We start from the raw sequence: 15,550 nt of genomic DNA, 5'->3' as shown, positions 1-15,550 counted from the left end.
AGGTTAAATTGATAACGGTCATAACATAAATAGTCATAGTTTGCTTTGTTCAGAAAAATATCAATTTTGCGACGGTTAAATTAGGGACTATTTTAACTTAATGAACAAACCACTACATATACGTTTTGCGATTTACGATTGTTGCTAACGAGACTCTGTCCGCGAATTAATATGCAAAAAAATGTATATATATACTTCAATAGTAAATTCAACCCCTTATCATCTTAAAAAAATAGTTATTTGTTTTACAAGGGGCTAAGTTATTGTTTAACCGCTCGTGCTAATATTGATACCCGAGCAAGCGAAGGATTCAAAAATTGAAATTGAATTGGTTCGAGAAGTGAAATCTTGAGCGTTGCGAGGGTTTCAAGGCACGAGGGTTAAACAAACTGCCTCCGAGTGAAACACAAAAATTTTCACCACACCAACGCGAGGAAAATACTAACTATGAAATTATTAACTAATATAAACGGGACTTAATCGCGTATTAAGTTTTAAATTTACCTCCGACGTTTCGAGGACGGCGTTGTTCCCGTGGTCACGGAGAAGACTTACTATGAAATACCAAAAAAATCAAATCAAATGCAAATGAACGTAATAAAAAATTAGACCATTCAAAATAATCATTTGAAAGTCAATTTTACCACCTAAGTTAAGGAAACAACTCAAAATTTGCATTTGAATACTTTGCCCAACATGCAACTTTTTAATTAGCTTTTGAACAATCAATATGGCCTTTACCAGTTGGTGTGATCAAAAAATATTTTTCTACGTCCTTCCCCGGGACTCAAACAATATACTTAAGTGTGAAAAGGTAACTGGCAGACAGAGTTCACATTTATTATATTAATAGGTACGAGTTTTGTACGTACGAGTACAAAGATTAGATTACGCGAATCCTAAAAATAAAATAAATATAAAAAAATATTATAGGACATTATTATACAAATTGACTAAGTCCCACAGTAAGCTCAATAAGGCTTGTGTTGAGGGTACTTAGACAACGATATATATAATATATAAATATTTATAAATACTTAAATACATAGAAAACACCCATGACTCAGGAACAAATACCCATGCTCATCACACGAATAAATGCCCTTACCAGGATTTGAACCCGGGACCATCAGCTTCGTAGGCAGGGTCACTACCCACTAGGCCAAACCGGTCGTCAAAGATTAGATTACGCGAATCCTGCTAAATGATTTTATAATACTATAAAATTTTAACGTAAAATTGAAGCTGCCTTGACATATCAAGATTTGTTTTATTTGATTGGTACATTAGACATAAGTTTATGGTATAGATTACACAACAGTGGGTATGATTGTGTAATCGCAGTTGTTGACTATTTGCCAATTGATAGGTTGTATCATAATGCGATAATACATTCATTACCGCATTGTAGACACAATTCCGGATACGAAGATGATAATGGGTGTCTGCAAATTATCTATATTATAACAAAATTTAGAAATTGATTATCTTGGCGGTGAAAAGTCAAGTATTGTATTAATTGTCTAAGAATAAATATTTATTTATTTATAACTAAGATTTTGACTTTAAACATAATTTTACAGCACCATAGAAATACAGCAGAATGATTATATGGCTTTGCAGCAATACATACATGATTAGGTACCATAATTAGCACAAAAATTATGAGCTAAAATAGGTTATATTGTTATAAAATAATATAATTCGTTTCCTAGTAATATATATATTTTTTTTTAATTAAAAACTGACCGGCGATTGGCTCTAGTCACACCTGATGGAATATCGACAACATTGACCTGGGTGTTAAGTGTTAAATCATATTAAGAATAACAAGCTTTGTTGTTATTTATGAAAGTAAATTAAGCTATGAAATCTTGTTTAATGTTTAGGTGGCCATGAACATCCTGAACAACGGCCGCTTCGGTATGGGCGCCGCCCTAGCCGGCACACAGCGCGCCGCCATCAAGCAGGCTGCTGAACACGCTGCCACGCGCGTGCAGTTCGGCAAGAAACTCATCGAGTTCGGTACCATCCAGGTATGTCATTATAACAGCATAGTCAAAGGTTTAGTCGCTCTACTACACCATTACGTATCGGTCACTAAAACAACGGTCTATCTGTTCTTCGATAGTATTATGTAGTGGCTTCGGGGGCCGCTTTAGCTGGCATATAGCGCCGCCATCAAGCAGGCTGCTGAACACGCTGCCACGCGCGTGCAGTTCGGCAAGAAACTCATCGAGTTCGGTACCATCCAGGTATGTCATTATAACAGCATAGTCAAAGGTTTAGTCGCTCTACTACACCATTACGTATCGGTCACTAAAACAACGGTCTATCTGTTCTTCGATAGTATTATGTAGTGGCTTCGGGGGCCGCTTTAGCTGGCATATAGCGCCGCCATCAAGCAGGCTGCTGAACACGCTGCCACGCGCGTGCAGTTCGGCAAGAAACTCATCGAGTTCGGTACCATCCAGGTATGTCATTATAACAGCATAGTCAAAGGTTTAGTCGCTCTACTACACCATTACGTATCGGTCACTAAAACAACGGTCTATCTGTTCTTCGATAGTATTATGTAGTGGCTTCGGGGGCCGCTTTAGCTGGCATATAGCGCCGCCATCAAGCAGGCTGCTGAACACGCTGCCACGCGCGTGCAGTTCGGCAAGAAACTCATCGAGTTCGGTACCATCCAGGTATGTCATTATAACAGCATAGTCAAAGGTTTAGTCGCTCTACTACACCATTACGTATCGGTCACTAAAACAACGGTCTATCTGTTCTTCGATAGTATTATGTAGTGGCTTCGGGGGCCGCTTTAGCTGGCATATAGCGCCGCCATCAAGCAGGCTGCTGAACACGCTGCCACGCGCGTGCAGTTCGGCAAGAAACTCATCGAGTTCGGTACCATCCAGGTATGTCATTATAACAGCATAGTCAAAGGTTTAGTCGCTCTACTACACCATTACGTATCGGTCACTAAAACAACGGTCTATCTGTTCTTCGATAGTATTATGTAGTGGCTTCGGGGGCCGCTTTAGCTGGCATATAGCGCCGCCATCAAGCAGGCTGCTGAACACGCTGCCACGCGCGTGCAGTTCGGCAAGAAACTCATCGAGTTCGGTACCATCCAGGTATGTCATTATAACAGCATAGTCAAAGGTTTAGTCGCTCTACTACACCATTACGTATCGGTCACTAAAACAACGGTCTATCTGTTCTTCGATAGTATTATGTAGTGGCTTCGGGGGCCGCTTTAGCTGGCATATAGCGCCGCCATCAAGCAGGCTGCTGAACACGCTGCCACGCGCGTGCAGTTCGGCAAGAAACTCATCGAGTTCGGTACTATCCAGGTATGTCACTAATAGTAACTGTTGAACCGCTCTATAAGACCATTATCCGACGGACGCTAGTAATGGTGCAGTTATAGCTGTGGCGATCACTGCACACAGCATAATAATCATAATTAACGCATGAACCTCCCCGCCGGAGTCGGTTAAATAGTATCAGCGCGCGAGCGGATGGTTGGGAATTACATAGACCACGTGACCGGTTCGGCTATACAGCGGCCGGCCTATATAGCCATCGAGCAAGCAGTCGAACAAAAAGCTTATCAAATTTGGCATTCAGGTTTGTCACTATAACAACGGTTAAGCCGCTCTACGACATTATTTTACTACGGACCAGGGCTAGAGCGAGGTATACCACTTATAAAACAGTTTAACTGTTCTACAACTCCTTTATGAAACGGTCGCTTCCGTATGGACGCCGCTTTAGCCGGCACACAGCGCGCCGCCATCAAGCAGGCTGCTGAACACGCTGCCACGCGCGTGCAGTCCGGAAAGAAACTCACCGAGTTCGGTACCATCCAGGTATGTTATTATACCAACGGTATAACCGCTCTACAATACCATTACATAACGGGTAGTTTGGTATGGGCCCAACTTGACCATCATACAAACTGTCGAACTCTTCGTATCATCTAGATATGTCAATTACACTACTGTTTAACCTCTCACTCTCTCTCTCTCTCAAACTCCATTATGTAACGGGCGCTCCGGTATGAGCGCAACTGAGCCATCCGGCAGACTGTTGAATTCTTCGTACTATCTAGATATTTTAACCGCTCTAGGACACCATTAAGTAAAATGATCGCAGCTTTAAAGGCAACTGAGGCGACAATCAAGGTAGCGCCGCACAAAAAGCTCATTGAGTTAGTACAACAGCGTACACAATAGTTTCTGACCTATTATACCTTTACCCAATGCTTATGGATCGATTGCGGCGATTCTTGGGAAAAAGTGATGTAAGGGGTTCTGTTCTATCAAAGTCAGTTATTCGATGTTATCTTTCGTTATTCTAAAGTGACTTTATTTTAATTATGATTTCGTTTGTTTAACAGGAAAAACTTGCCCGTATGGCGATGTTGCAATACGTAACCGAATCCCTCGCGTACATGGTATCCGGTAACATGGATACTGGCGCTAAGGACTACCACCTCGAGGCCGCTATTAGCAAGGTATTTATACGAATTGGCTTACTTTGGCTAGTGAATAAAAATTGCCTTAAATAAATGGTTACTTATATATTAGTCTCACTCTAGCTAGTTGATTTACGAAATTCGTATCGCTCTCTTTTCTTCATTTTACCACTCAATGATATTGATTATGATTATTATTATTATGGTTATAGGAACTGGCAGTGTCTTCTCTCATTAAACGCTGATATCTGGCTTGACCTTTGAGTTCGTTTTACTTAATAATGTATGTTTATATTTAGGTATTCGCATCAGACTCAGCGTGGACGGTGGTAGACGAAGCCATCCAAATCCTCGGCGGTATGGGCTTCATGAAGGGCACTGGTTTGGAGCGTGTGCTCCGTGACCTGAGGATCTTCCGTATCTTCGAGGGCACCAACGATATCTTGCGTCTCTTCGTGGCATTGACAGGTATTGACTAATAATAGGCCTTATCTCGTTGGTATAAGGCTTACAAAGGAACAAATCCTCGACGGTGCGGACTTCATGAAGGGCACTGGTTTGGAGCGAGTTAGCTGAGGATGTTCTGTATCTTAGAGGGCACCAACGATATCTTGCGTCTCGTCGTGGCATTGACAGGTAAGAAAGAAAAACACACTAAAGTGACCATTGACAGACCTTATCTGTTTGGAATAAGGGTTACGAAAAGTCAGACTCCGCGCTAAGTCTGTATCTACTTGGCTGCTTGAATGCTTATATTTCCCATAGGAGCGCCATACTTGACGTACAATTTTCCGTGCTCCGACATTATTGTCAACTATGGTAATGTATTGTATAAAGGGTAAATTAAATTAAGGTATAAAGGAACCATTAAAGATGATTCTAATTTGAGACATAGACAACGGGAGGAGAGGACTTCAGACGCAAGAAGGAAGAGTGTTACAAGTTTAACGTGTGTAATTATCTGTTTGTGTGTGACATTGTGGCGTCCAGGTGAATAAAATAATTTGGTCTTAGTCACTATTTCTGTACCAGGATTTGTCGTTTAAAAGGTAAATTAATCGAGTGTGTTTTCTGTCTACAGGCATCCAATTCGCCGGGTCCCACCTCCAGGAACTCCAGCGCGCGTTCAAAAACCCCACCGCCCATCTCGGCCTCATCTTCAGCGAGGCCGGCAAGCGCGCCGGCCGCGTCGTTGGAATCACCTCCACCGCCGACATTACTCCTTTGGTGGCGGATCAACTACGCCCAGCTTCCAAGGAGTTGGCGAAGTGTGTTGATGCGTATGGACAGACTATTGAAGCTACGTTGGTCAAGTACGGAAGGAAGGTTGTGGATGAACAGGTAAAAACCGTTGATAATACTCGTCGATGCTTTTATACTAAGTGTAGGGGCTGTCCTAAGACAGAATGGTCACTCCATCACCTTTAGTCATCGGTACACATTCAACCGGTGGCAAATTAGTTGCGTCCAGCTGCTAAGGAGTTGGTCAAATTTGTGGACAGACCATCGAGTCGACGTTGGTGAAGTACGGAAGGAAGATTGTGGATGAACAGGTAAAAACCGTTGATAATACTCGTCGATGCTTTTATACTAAGTGTAGGGGCTGTCCTAAGATAGAATGGTCAGATCATCACCTTTAGTCATCGATACACATTCAACCGCTGACATCAGTCCTTTAGTGGAAAATTAGTTGCGTCCAGCTGCTAAGGAGTTGGTCAAATTTGTGGACAGACCATCGAGTCTACATTGGTGAAGTACGGAAGGAAGGTTGTGGATGAACAGGCAAAAACCGTTGATAATACTCGTCGATGCGTTTATACTAAGTGTTGGGGCTGTCCTAAGACAGAATGGTCACTTCATAATTTTTAGTCATCGGTCTACAGTGAAACTGCTGACATCAGGCCTTTGGTGGCAAATTACATCTGGCTGCTAAGGAGTTGGGAAAATGTGACCACAGAGTCTACTTTGGTCAAGTACGGTAGGAAGGTTGTGAATGAATAAGTAAAACCGTTTATAATACCAGCCGATGCTGTTATACTTAGTGTAGAGGGTGTATTAAAGCAGAGCAGTCGTCAAAAATTAGATTCCAACTTTTTTAGTCTTCGGTGTACACTCAACTGTTGATATTAGTCCCTTATGGTAGCAGACCGGCTGCACCCGGCTACTAAATATCTTGTCGTGTATGGACAGACCATTGACATCCTGTCGTAAGGCAAAACCACGTCTTATTGTTGTGTTTTATCATCTCAAATTTAGTTTCATTTAAAATGTTTTAAGTAGTTTTTCCGTATTAAAAGTGCCACCAGAAATTGTAAATAAATCGTGAATTCGTCGTCGCCAGTTCGTCCTCAACCGCCTGGCGTCGGCCGCCATCGACGTGTACACGACGGCCGTGGTGCTGTCGCGCGCGTCCCGCGCCGCCCGCCTGGCGCTGCCGTCCGCCGGACACGAGGTCAAGCTGGCTGAGGCCTGGGCGCACGACGCCTTAGGTGAATATACCATCAAATAATATATAACATCTACATTCCTCTTCTTATAGTCGGTGCCGGATTAAGATATTTTGATGCCCTAAGCGTTTCTAGATCTTGGTGCCCCCTCTCCATAGGCTCATCCAGATTACATTGACAACATTGAATTTAAGTCTTAGAAGACCTTCCCTCTATTTCAAATTAATGAAGATTGGCGTGTACAGATTTTGAAAAAAACTTACAGGTTGCGACTAAGCATTTCTAGATCTTGGTGCCCCCTCTCCATAGGCTCATCCAGATTACATTGAATTTAAGTCTTAGAAGACCTTCCCTCTATTTCAAATTAATGAAAATTGGCGTTTACAGGTTTTGGAAAAAACTTACAGGTTGCGAGAAAAAGGACATTTTTGACAATCTTTTTTTATGCCACTCGATCCCATTCCTATCCATGATCAAAAGCTTGTATGGTACCAAAAAAAATGGCTAGAAAAGCCACAAATCGAGGAAAACTTTATTTGTCTTCTTCTTCCTCGCGTTGTCCCGGCATTTTGCCACGGCTCATGGGAGTCTGGGGTCCGCTTGACAACTAATCCCAAGATGTGGCGTAGGCACTAGGTTTTACGAAAGCGACTGCCATCTGACCTTCCAACCCAGAGGATAAACTAGGCCTTGTTGGGATTAGTCCGGTTTCCTCACGATGTTTTCCTTCACCGAAAAGCGACTGGTAAATATCAAATGATATTTCGTACATAAATTCCGAAAAACTCATTGGTACGAGCCGGGGTTTGAACCCGCTACCTCCGGATTGCAAGTCGCACGCTCTTACCGCTAGGCCACCAGCGCTTTTAGCTTTTGAAAACTTTATTTGTATGAAAATGAAATCAAGGGAAGGTCTTCTAAGAACGTTTTCGCGCAGCAGCACGGGATCTGGTAGCTGCCCTCACTGACCCGTTAAGTAATTCCAACCTGTATTATATACTCTGTGTTTACCTGTAATCTGTATACGTTTTCTTTTTTTTTTTACCAACCTTTAGTATAGTAATTTATAATTAATAAATTCGTAGTTTTACGATAAACATTGTAAAGGGATCAGTCTACGAATCAACGTCGCTATCGACTTGCATATTTATGTCTAGACCGTCCTTTTACCAAACACTAATAACATACACCTTGCCTTTTTAGTTTCCTCCATTGCTGTACCTAATTTTGTGTTTTAATATTTTGACAACCAGTTTGGCCTAGTGGGTAACCCTGCCTACGAAGCCGATGGTCCCGAGTTCAAATCTTAGTAAGGGCATTTATTCGTGCGATGAGCATGGATATTTGTTCCTGAGTCATGGGTGTTTTCTATGTATTTAAGTATTTATAAATATTTATAATATTATATATATCGTTGTCTAAGTACCCTCAACACAAGCCTTATTGAGCTCAGGGATAGGGGGGGGGGGGGAGGGTATTTTTTGTATGGGAACGAAAACGGTATTTTTTCGTTCTTTGTTAATTATTTCATTTCTAATTGGGCAATCTCATAATACGAAGTCGTTACGTAAAAACACAACCGAGTCCTATATTTGGAGTATAAAATAAACCGAAATATATGTTTATTTCAAAGTTTTTCTAAAAAACCGGTTCCGATCCCTTATTGAGCTTACTGTGGGACTTAGTCAATTTGTGTAATAATGTCCTATAATATTTATTTATATATTTTGTTTTGAATTATTCTTAGGCCGAGTACCCGGGCTGCTGGCGGCGGCCCGGGACGCCACGTGGCTGCAGCAGTACGCGCGGCTCGGCGCGCTGGGCCGCGCCGTGGCGGACAACCCGGGCCAGCCCAGCGGCAACCCTCTTAACTTGTAGGACTACAAGGGACGCCCGTAGAAAAAAATGTCAGTCGAGTGTGAAAGCGAGTTATTAAAGTTTACATTTTGATGTCAACTAATACGTACAGCTATTCTTCGTGCATTCGGACAAGGTTCGATGTCGTTAAAATGGTTAACGGGACAGCCAAGTACAGAGTATTTGGGTCGGCCTGTCTGTGCCAAGACCGAGTCGAATCTAATTCACGATACCTTGCCAAAGAACTATTAAAAGACAATATAAACATACTCAACAACGTTACTTAAACAGCATCTTTCTCACCCAATACTCTTACCCACTTGACTGTACAACTCAGAAAAGCTAAAATCAGTTTTCAGACATAATTTTAGCCAAAAGTTAAGAAAACTGTGTCAAGATCTTAAAATCTCCTAAGCTACCACTTAATACGTCCTATTAGTATAAGTTAGCCTAATAATGTGTTCGAATGTACTCAATCTTATTGATTGCACAAAACATTTGGACGAGTGACCCTTTTCGGGTATAGATTTTTTCAACTCTACCGAATGAACCAATCATGTAAATGTGACTGTATATTGTATAGTATAATTTTTGACAGTTATATTTATTTTTAAATAGTATATTTTTAAGTATAATTTGTTGTTTTATTTCATACCTTTTGAAGAATGTGTCTTTCGCTGTGGTATTTCGATTTGTTGATCATCTAAATATTCTAAATGAAGTAACAATAACAGGTAACAGTGAGATTGTGGTCAAGTCATAGATTCAGTACTTATATTTCTATAGAATCCTAACAACACTGCTGTTGTTGTGGCAACTGTTTTTTTCATCACACTTGCTCGTAAACAGTGATAACAATAATAAAATTCCAATAATGAATGCCAGCATACTGAGATGAAATGAGCTCTATTATGCCCACGGTCGGTAAAAGTTTTTTTTTTTTAATTATGCCCATGGGCAAATTTTTGTTATTATTTATTTATGTCACTAATTCCTACAAACCAAGTAGATATAATTGAGTTTTACTTTTAAAATATTGACGTTTATAATTTTTTTTTTACTTCATTTGATTAATTTTATAGTTGTTTAAAATATTTTTACACAATTTTCAATCTTGGCTGAATGCCGGATGGATCTGCCTTAGATGCCTAACCTGTCAAAAATGGTTATTGACGGAGTGACTTGCGCTGTCTATGATTTGATTTTTTTGTTTTTTTTTTTTTTTTTTTTTTTTTTAATATGGCTTACTGTTGATTGCCAGTGTCATGTCGATTTATTTATGATAACAAACTTATTTTTTTGGTTAAGTACTCTAGGTATTGTAGCGCCACCTATTTAAGGTTTTTTGATGACACTTTTTGGTACATGGAGATTTCTTTCCTTACCTCCACTTTCCATATTTGAAATGACGCCGTATTTAAGAATTATTTCGCTTAATTTAGTTTTTTACTCACAAGAATGATGAAAAACATTGTGTGTGCCACGGGCGATACAAGACTTACGAACTCATGTTAATTAAGCCCTGGCCTTCGGCTTCGGGCTGCTAAATTCTAAGCAAATATCTACAAACCAATATTTACTTTGATTTTATTTATCAATTATCATTTTAAGTGTCAAAATATTGTATGTAATTAGGTCTTTAAATTTTCGGGCCTGTGTTTACAAAACTTACCTTCATTTCGAGCCCTTGAATTTTAAGAACCCTTATTAGGCATCAAATCATATAATAATCTAGGTAAAGTGCTCTATCTAGCTTCTTGAAGACTTTCGTAATGAAAACTACTTTCTTGATTTAACACATTTTATTTCAAAATGCAACAGTATATCTTACAACTATATTTACACCATACTAAACTAGCAACTAAGTCAGTCTACACATCGATCTGGATGGACGAGTCCCACGCCTTGGCGTTGACTTGTTTCAACGTGGCCCGGAGCGCCGCGCCCGGCCCGAGCGCCGCCGTGAGCGGGAAGCGCTCGCCCTGCGGCCGGGCGTATAGCGCGTGGAGGGTTTGTTCCCAACGCTGCGGGGACGCTGCGTGTTTCGCTAGCGTTTTCCGTACCTGTATGCAAAACGGTTATTTTGACGTATCATATAACTAATTTAAAGGGCTATCTTAAACCCCTCATTGCAACTCCCATAGGTCTAAACCTGCCTGCCAAAAATCGACCTTAAAGTTTTTATTTTGGTGTACAGTACAATAGTAATAAGCGTCATAAAAGCTCAAGGGCGTCGCCAGCTGATGGTCGGGGGGGGGGGGGGGGGGCATAAATTAGTTGTCAATTTTATTCTTCCCCTGAGTTAGGTTTCACTGATAACATAAATGAAACTCACCGCTCTCGCGTCGCTATAAGGTTTTCCATCCACGGCGGACACTACTTTAACTCTCGGCGCTTCAGCCTCGCATGATTTCAACGCTTCTTTCAGTACATTAGTCACGGGCGCCATTAGTGGAGTATGGAAGGCGCCGGCCGCACCAGCGACGCGCGCTGAGCGCCGAATGCCGAATTCCGAGCCCCGTTTTTCGAGGAATTTTAGAGCTTCTTCGTCGCCGCCGACTACCTAATAAAAGAAATATACATCTTATAAAAAAAATGTCCCGCGCCGCTTTCTGTATGTATGTTCGCGATAAACTCGGAAAGTATTGAACGGATTTTCATACGGTTTTCACTAATCAAGAGAGTGAATCTTGAGGAATTGGTTCAAGTTCAGTTCAGTTCAAATATACTTTATTCATTTTAGGCCTATAACTCTGTATCTTTAGGTATTTAAATAAAAGTAAACAAACAATTTGTAAATAATATTTGGTATAATATTTATTGGTTAACCAACCAAATACAAAACCGCCTGGATCTGTCACTGAACGACCAGACTTTAAACCTACATTATTTGATCATGCAATGTTTTCATCTACCCTCAACTGGCATAAGGAGCCATTTAAGGGTAGATTTTGTTTTCCTTTTTTTAAATACTTAAAGATACAGAGTATAGCAAGAAGCACTTATGAATAGTAAGACAGTTTCATATAATGATCTTAAGCTAATTATCAGAGCAATTTATTGATGTAAATATTATTCCATAATACTATTGAATTATAATACAGATCAAATTTAATACCACGAGTAAGAATTTATCTTAAGGGTAACCCGTGCGAAGCCGGGTCGCTAGTCATTATTGAAAATTAGGTTTGTGTGTTGTGTTTCGTGTGTGTAAACGCGTTCGTAAAAAAATTGTATGAAAAATCTTGTGACTATTCTAGTCTAGTCTCAGTCGTTTCTCAGTCCCTCGGGTGTAATCAGTGCAACCAGAGAGAGGTTTTTTCAAATATAATAACTACTAAACTACGTCACAATGAAAAATGTTATAGCTTTAGAGCTAAGTCAGAACTAAAATAATTAATAATATTGAATCTACATATTTTTTCATGATTTTCATCACACTTGCTCGAAAAAGATCTTATTTCGTGCAGGTGTACTGAAGGACAAAGGCCTATATTGTTCCCGCGGATTGTGGAAAAAAAAAGCTATAAGTCCCTATAGAGTTATAGTATTTTTTTTATTATGTGACTTATACTAGCATAAATGAGTTTTGGAATCATTTGATATTTACCAGTCGCTTTTCGGTGAAGGAAAACATCGTACCAGCATATTTTTCAATCGTACTCTGTCAAGAAATTACAAAATGGCGGACCAATATTTGATATGTCACCGTATTTAAGGATTATTTCGCTCAAAATTTAGTTTTTTCTTCGCAAGTATGATGAAAAACATTGTGTGTAAGAATAAGTAAGAATATTGCAGTCTTTAATTTGTTAACACCCTCGTATCTAAAATTTCACTTACGCCCCCCCCCCCCCCTCGCTGCACAATGTACTATATTTTAAATTAGTAAGTTATGTAGGAAATATTGACACAGTGAACTGGCACATATTGCAATGACATATGGTCTAAGTCTGATAAGTAGGCTTCTGTTAGAATTACCTTGCAATGTGGGTATAAATAGTTGGCGACCTGACACACCGGGTCGGAGAGGCCTCGCGTCTCCGAGTGCTCCCGGGCGCGGAGCATCGCGTGGGGCAGGTTCGCGTCGGCGGCCAGCCATACTGTTAGCAAAGCCTGCGGACAATTATTTGACACGATTATAGTTATTCTTTAAGTAATTCCTTAATTAATATGAGACCACATGGGCCATCCATTTCACAGCATACTTAAGAATTCAAAGCAATTGTTAGTTTTAACGAAAACATGGAAATGACCAGGCAATAAAAAGTCCTTTGAACCATCTTGAAGGTTCAATAGATTATCGACATCTCTAAGACTATATGTCAAAAATTGAAACAGGGCTAGCCCTGGCTTCTACCCAAGTACCTGAAAATGGTAATTGACCGAGCGTTAGCGAAGGTCTCTGTCTGTTCTAACTTGGATAAAAATGCTTTTGTATGTCTGGATGTTCTCCTGTACAGGTCACAATTCTCGACCGATTCTTGTAAAATTTTGTAAGCAAGTTCGATGTTTTTTTTGCCGATTTAGTTTATGGATTTTTTCAAAATGGTGGTGTCATACATTTATTCAGTTTTAAGCTATTCTTGCGAGATTTATAGCATTACAACATTCACAACTCGCAGAGCAAAAAAAAAACAAAATACTTTTATAAATATGGAATCAATTATATATTAGATACTTTATTAGAGATGTATAGTCTCTAAATGTCAAATTACACAAACAACTATGATAAAAAAATACAAAGAACAGATACTAAAATTCTTTAGAGATGTAAAAGTCTCATACGTGTCAGAGATAAAAAAAAATAATTAAGATCATTAAAATATCCTTAGATATGTAAAGGGTCTCCAAGACTTGAATTCTTATATAAATAATTAAAAGACATGAAATTCACAAACAGACAAGAACCGAATGAACTGTCTCACGTTAATGCCACTCAAAATAATGTTACATACTTATAACATAACATGTAGCCCATGTAAGCACCCGTTCACGAGTATGACGCGTATCTCAGCCATCGCCTCCCTCAACCTTCATTCGGGAAAGTGGCGGCCCGATCAACGACGCCAACGTAAGCAAAGACTTTTAAGCGAGCATGACATGTTCAAGCTGCCGGGCTGTATAAATGTTAAGTAGACGCGAAACCTTTTTTATCCGCGTTTTTAATCTCTACCACACCTGAGGACGATCCTTCGCCGCGGCCGCCATAGCAGTCTGGCGTAACTCGGCCAGCCGCAGCGCGCGCTCGAGCGGCAGCGCGCCGGCCCACACGAGCGCCGTGAGCTCCCCGAGCGAGAAGCCGGCCGCCGCGCGCGCGCGCTCCAGCGCCGCCGGCCGCGTGTCGCGCAGCGCCTCCAGCGCCGCGAGCGACGTCACCACGATGGCGGGCTGGCAGCGCGCGTTCAGCTCGTCCGCTGGCCCTTCCGTGCACACGCGCCAGACATCCCATCTGTAACATGGAAATAAATATAATAGGTCAATAAAATTAAACATAATTTGTCATCACAGTGTGGTTCAAATTGTTCATGATGCAAGCTTACCCTCTCCCGATAGTAGATTAAGCAAAGGCACCCATTTCTGACGAGATATGTTCTTACTCAGCACTAATAACTCGAGTCAGATATGTGTTATTCATATTATTCAAACCAGAAAACAGAGTTAAACACTCAACTTTTCATTTCAAATACATGTACAAAAAAGTAAAATACATGTGTATTTAATAAATTACTAAATATTATAAAATTGTAGTATCTCTTGTGGTATCTTTCACTAAACATTTTACTGTTATAGAATTCAAAATTTAATCAGAATGGTAATAATACAAAAAATCCATTTCAAAACAAAATTTCATTGACAGTCATTAAAATTTGTAAAAATATACTTGGAAAGTAAAACTATAACTTTCAACCTGCTCTATAGAGTCCTAGAGGAAAACAATTAGCCAACCCTTAAAAAACCTGTACACTCTTTTTTTAAGAACCCTATAGTGCAGCCTCTCGAGAAAACATCTGCAGGGAGTTTGGTTTTGCAAATATCTTTAGTATCTTAAGATATAAGTATTGCTTAAACTTTCCAGCATGTTCAGCAGGTATGCTTTAAAATAAATTGCCTGAATGTTGAGGAGATGGTACGCACCCCAGTATTTTAGAAGCAAGTTCATAAAGGTCTCTTGCAGCAGGCAAGTGCGCTAGCTTGCGGCCCATGCCAACGCGTTGTGAGCCTTGTCCCGGGAACAGAAGCACCGTGGTATCCGCGGGCTCCACCCGCCGCACCGGCGCCTCAGGACCGCGGCGCGTATAAGGTTGTGTGGCCCATTGCAACTCGCCCTCGCTCTGCGCAGCCGGCTCCCCGTAAGTCGCAGCGCCGTCAAGTAGCCGCTTTAGGGGACTGTCGTCACCGCTCGCCAGGCCCCGGCGGAGCGAGCCAGCGCTCCATACCCGCCTCGCACAGAGCATCCGTATGATACAAACTTAACCTTTAAAATCAAAGTTACCATGTTATTTCTTTAAATATGATTAATTCGTAACTGGTTGACTTATTACAATAGATGCGTATTGTTTCTAAAAAAAGCTTAAACCTTTAATTACCGTGGTAATAGTAGAGAAAACTTAATAAAACTTTTGCACAAACATCCACCCTTCCTTGACTGACAGTGACAGCTTTGACTTTTGTTTTTTTTTTTTTTTTTTACATCCCTCAAATGTCACTATAGATCGCATCACTATTTGAGTTCAATTTATTTGACATAAATATGTTTGTATTTTCG

The 15,550-nt window shown here is 40.5% G+C and overlaps 2 protein-coding genes across 2 annotated transcripts in view; one reads left to right on the top strand and one right to left on the bottom strand.

Moving 5' to 3' along the window:
* Positions 1–9,416, top strand: part of LOC133518733 (very long-chain specific acyl-CoA dehydrogenase, mitochondrial) — a 34,770-nt gene extending 25,354 nt beyond the window's left edge. The window contains exons 7-12 of the mRNA XM_061852417.1: positions 1,890–2,036; positions 4,400–4,516; positions 4,777–4,945; positions 5,559–5,818; positions 6,819–6,966; positions 8,672–9,416. Of these exons, the coding sequence (XP_061708401.1) occupies positions 1,890–2,036; positions 4,400–4,516; positions 4,777–4,945; positions 5,559–5,818; positions 6,819–6,966; positions 8,672–8,802 (972 nt within the window). The 3' untranslated portion in view covers positions 8,803–9,416. The remainder of the gene's footprint in view (positions 1–1,889; positions 2,037–4,399; positions 4,517–4,776; positions 4,946–5,558; positions 5,819–6,818; positions 6,967–8,671) is intronic.
* A 1,148-nt stretch (positions 9,417–10,564) lies between these two features.
* Positions 10,565–15,508, bottom strand: LOC133518703 (probable malonyl-CoA-acyl carrier protein transacylase, mitochondrial). The gene is made up of 6 exons (XM_061852374.1): positions 15,372–15,508; positions 14,920–15,259; positions 13,963–14,233; positions 12,763–12,897; positions 11,117–11,344; positions 10,565–10,844 (listed from the first exon to the last, which is right to left on the bottom strand). Exons 2-6 carry the CDS (start codon positions 15,237–15,239, stop codon positions 10,653–10,655), a joined length of 1,146 nt encoding a protein of 381 aa, XP_061708358.1. The 5' UTR covers positions 15,240–15,259; positions 15,372–15,508; the 3' UTR covers positions 10,565–10,652.
* Positions 15,509–15,550: the final 42 nt, after the last annotated feature.

This window comes from Cydia pomonella, chromosome 6, assembly GCF_033807575.1.
Source record: "Cydia pomonella isolate Wapato2018A chromosome 6, ilCydPomo1, whole genome shotgun sequence".
In the NCBI taxonomy this organism is placed as follows: domain Eukaryota; kingdom Metazoa; phylum Arthropoda; class Insecta; order Lepidoptera; family Tortricidae; genus Cydia; species Cydia pomonella.
Note: the sequence above shows the minus strand (reverse complement) of the source record. Positions and strands in the feature narration are given on the sequence as shown.